The following is a 3,490-nucleotide window of genomic DNA, read 5'->3' as shown; positions in this document are numbered from 1 at the left end:
CCCCTCGTTGCCAGTGAAAATCTTGGCTTTTCTTGCAACACTCTTGTTTCATGGCCCTCCTTCGAGGCGTTGTCCAGTGGTAGGGTGGGGTGTGTGGTCTTGCTGTGTGGTGGTTGGTGCCGACGATGGTGTGTGGCTTTTAGGGTTGCCGATGGTGGCATATGCGAGGTGATTACTCCACAATCCATCATCGACGTTATGCTCGGTACTTTGTCAGGTGCTGACCGGTGTACGACGTCCTCGTGTGGCGTCATGGTACAAACGATGGGGACATTGTGGTCTCGCTTTCGGTAATGGCTCCTTTGGGTAGGTGCTCTATCCATGCGGTCCTCATCCTCCCGTTCTCTTCCGGTGCGTTTTCCCTGGTGGCATATGCTCTGCTGTTCTAGCATGTGTCGAGCTTGATCTTGGTTTTCATGTGTTGGCGTTTTCGTTTGTGGATGTGTTGTCTCGCACATCTTATCATCAGATCTGTGCGTGATGCTTCAATTTTTTCTTCAAACTTTTGACTCAGCACAAGTTTGTATGTTAACTTGTTGGTAAAATATGTCATGTCATCAACCAACATCTTAACATACAACATCTTCAATGGGTTGTATCTAGTATGCCCAATAGGATGTGAAATAATAAATAAGGTGCTCTCTCATTCTACATCGGAGCTTGTGCAATGGGTGTTGGTTCATGTACATGCAACATTCCTTTCTTTCCTCATTTATTGCATAACACATCATTAAAAATCCTATGTGGCAAAGTCTAACAACAACTATCTTACAACCATTGGAGATGCCTTTAACGGGTGAATGACTTCATTAATTTTGAAGTGTATCTTAGCTGGCTGATAGCTTTGGCTTCATTTAATTTTGGCTACATGCCTTTAAAGAAAAATAGATATCTGAAATAAATAAAGTAAAATAAATGCGGAGCAACTTAATCGCTCCGGGTACCCGAACCTTCCAGGTCAGTAGGCCGCCTTCCCCATTCCGGCCATAGTCAAACCAAACCAAATCCTCGCCTCGCCACCATGGCCGACGGCGCCGGCAGCGGCAGGTCCCGCCTCAGCGCCCTCCCCAACGACCTGCTCCGCCACATCGTCACCTTCCTCCCCGTCATGGAAGCCGCCCGCGCCGCCACCCTCGGCCGCGGCTGGCGCCACCTCTGGCGCTCATACCCGCTCGTCCTCAAGGATGCCGACATCCCCGAGCGCGCGCGCGACGCCGCAATCCCCCGAGTCCTCGCCGACCACCCGGGCCACTTCCGCGCCGTCATCCTCTACGACTGCCGGCTCGCCTCACTGGACCGCGAGCTCCCCGCCTGGCCGCGCCTCCTCGTCGACAAGCGCACGGAGAAGCTCGTTCTCGCCTACAGTTGGGTCGTGAACCAGCCCAACCCGGGGCGCCTTCTTCCCGCCGACATCCTCCGCTGCGACTCGCTCCAGGAGCTCACCCTGGACTTCTGGACGTTCCCCAGCGGCGCCGAGGTCGTTCTTCCCCGCCTCCGGATTCTCGCCATGGTAAGGATTGGCATAAGCGAGCAGGAACTGGAGTCCTTGATCGCTGCCAGCCCCGTTCTAGAGTCCCTTCGGCTCACCCTCAATAGCCCCAAGCACGTCCGGCTCCGCAGCCAAAGCCTCCAGTGCGCGCTCGTTGGGCTATCCAGAGTGGAGTTCACCCTGGTGGACACGCCGCTCCTGGAGCGGCTCTACTTGTTCCTGCCGCCTACTGGTGTGGTGGGGTTCAGAATCGCTTGTGCTCCCAACCTGCAGGTGCTCGGCTACCTGGACACAAGAGCTCACAAGCTGCAGATTGGTAACAGCGTCATCGGGGTACGTCTCTCCAGTCTCAATCTCTCTCTCAACTTGAAATTGTTCCATCCATCATGTTCTCTAGGATCAGAAAGTAGTCAGTGAGTTATGATAATGTTGCTTTTGCTGCATCTCATTGCATTCTCTCAAAGTTATTCCATCCGCATCGACCCATCCCATGATAATGTTCTGTATGATTATAGAGCACTTGATGAGTTATGATAAACCTGTCTTTGTGAACCTGTTTGCAGTCAGACACAATGGTGAGCGCAAGCACTGTGGTTCGAAGCGTCAAGATATTGGCGTTAACTGTGAATTTTGGTGTCTTTGGGGAGGTTAAGATGCTGGCCAGCTTCCTCAGATGCTTTCCCAATATTGACACGCTGCACATTGAGGTAGCTCCCAGTTCCTTCAGTCTGTCGACCATTTCAATATTATCATCAATTATTAGCAGCTTGATATATATGTAACCAAACTGCTCACACATTGGTACCAATTTGCAGTCTGCACCGCATGATCCATCTGTAACTGCCAATGAACCCAGTGGGGAGCATCATGCCAAGTTCTGGCAGGAGATCAGTCCGATTTGTTGCTTGAGATCACATATCAAGAAGATGGTTATTCACGATTACCGAGGGGATCAAAATGAATTTGAGTTCCTCAAGTTCATTGCCATGAATGCCCAGGAGCTGCAGTCCTTACTGATTGTGCCGCATGAAGGAATTTTGTCTTCAGCTGACAAGGTGAATGAGATAAAAGACAAATTGCAGTGTCTACAGTTTCCAACAGGTATCTCTGCAGTGCTGCAGCTGTCACCTAAAGCAGGCACTGGTTTGCGCTTGGAGAAAGCATCCAATCTTACAATCGATGACCCTTTTGAATGGTGAATCCATGGTTAATTCGCTGTATGTTTACATGCCTGATCCATACTTTTTGAGGAATCATTGACTGTTGTCTGCAAGATCTTGATGTTTAGTTTCTTGTAGGCATGCCTTATCTTGAGACATGGCTGAGTTTTCCAACTACCAAGAGTATGTAGGAATTAAAGTGAGCAGAAGTACTTGAGAGACTAGTGTTATTTTCATGTGTCTGTCTCGATATGACAGCAGTTTGCTTCTGGATATAGTGCGCCTGTTTTTTAGCATGTCTGTGGTTTCATTTTCTCTGCATTGCTTATGTAGTTTCTTATCACCTCTTTCAGTTTCGTTAACTATCAATTGATGGTCAGAGTATACTGAGCTTGGTTAGCCAGGATCAGGATGGCAAAGGCTAAATGTAGTTCTGCACTTCTGTTTTATTCATCATGTTTTGTGTATCTGGAATAATAATGGCACATTGCATCGACTGGTAAAAGCATATATGGAATAAATAGCTTATGCCAGTAGATTTTTTCTTTCCAATAAAGACTTGGCCGATTAGTTGAGCAAATCTAGAGCCTACATATGCGACCTGGTTTGTAAACAATCTTAAAGTAGTCCGTTTCCGAAAATAAAGTTGACTATTGATGTTTCACTGAAAGATTTTCAGGAAGTGGGAATGTTCAAATATGCTAATTCTTTGCTTAATGGAATGCCCACCATATATGTTTAGAGATATAACAGTTATGTAGGTGTTACTCTACTTGTTTGGCTCCGCTTCTCCTGTTTGCAAAGAGGACTTTCTTATGGTTGTTGCTTGCCCTTGATGATG

General features: G+C 47.9%; 1 protein-coding gene across 2 annotated transcripts; it reads left to right on the top strand.

Moving 5' to 3' along the window:
• The first annotated feature begins 962 nt into the window (after positions 1-962).
• Positions 963-2,942, top strand: LOC119332631 (FBD-associated F-box protein At5g60610-like). Of its 2 annotated transcripts, XM_037605795.1 has the most exons (4): positions 963-1,822; positions 2,053-2,196; positions 2,305-2,706; positions 2,788-2,942. In XM_037605795.1, the coding sequence occupies exons 1-3, from the start codon at positions 1,022-1,024 to the stop codon at positions 2,686-2,688; spliced, it is 1,329 nt and encodes a 442-aa protein (XP_037461692.1). In that variant the 5' UTR covers positions 963-1,021; the 3' UTR covers positions 2,689-2,706; positions 2,788-2,942. The 2 variants fall into 2 exon arrangements, with proteins under 2 accessions (XP_037461692.1, XP_037461691.1); XM_037605794.1 differs by having other exon boundaries at positions 2,305-2,942.
• Positions 2,943-3,490: the final 548 nt, after the last annotated feature.

This window comes from Triticum dicoccoides, chromosome 7A (assembly GCF_002162155.2).
Source record: "Triticum dicoccoides isolate Atlit2015 ecotype Zavitan chromosome 7A, WEW_v2.0, whole genome shotgun sequence".
In the NCBI taxonomy this organism is placed as follows: domain Eukaryota; kingdom Viridiplantae; phylum Streptophyta; class Magnoliopsida; order Poales; family Poaceae; genus Triticum; species Triticum dicoccoides.
Note: the sequence above shows the minus strand (reverse complement) of the source record. Positions and strands in the feature narration are given on the sequence as shown.

Coding starts and splice junctions, on each gene's coding strand:
- LOC119332631 (XM_037605795.1), top strand. CDS start 1,022: ATGGCCGACGGCGCCGGCAGCGGCAGGTCCCGCCTCAGCGCCCTCCCC. Junction 1,823..2,052: donor TTGGTAACAGCGTCATCGGG/GTACGTCTCTCC, acceptor ACCTGTTTGCAG/TCAGACACAATGGTGAGCGC. Junction 2,197..2,304: donor TTGACACGCTGCACATTGAG/GTAGCTCCCAGT, acceptor ACCAATTTGCAG/TCTGCACCGCATGATCCATC.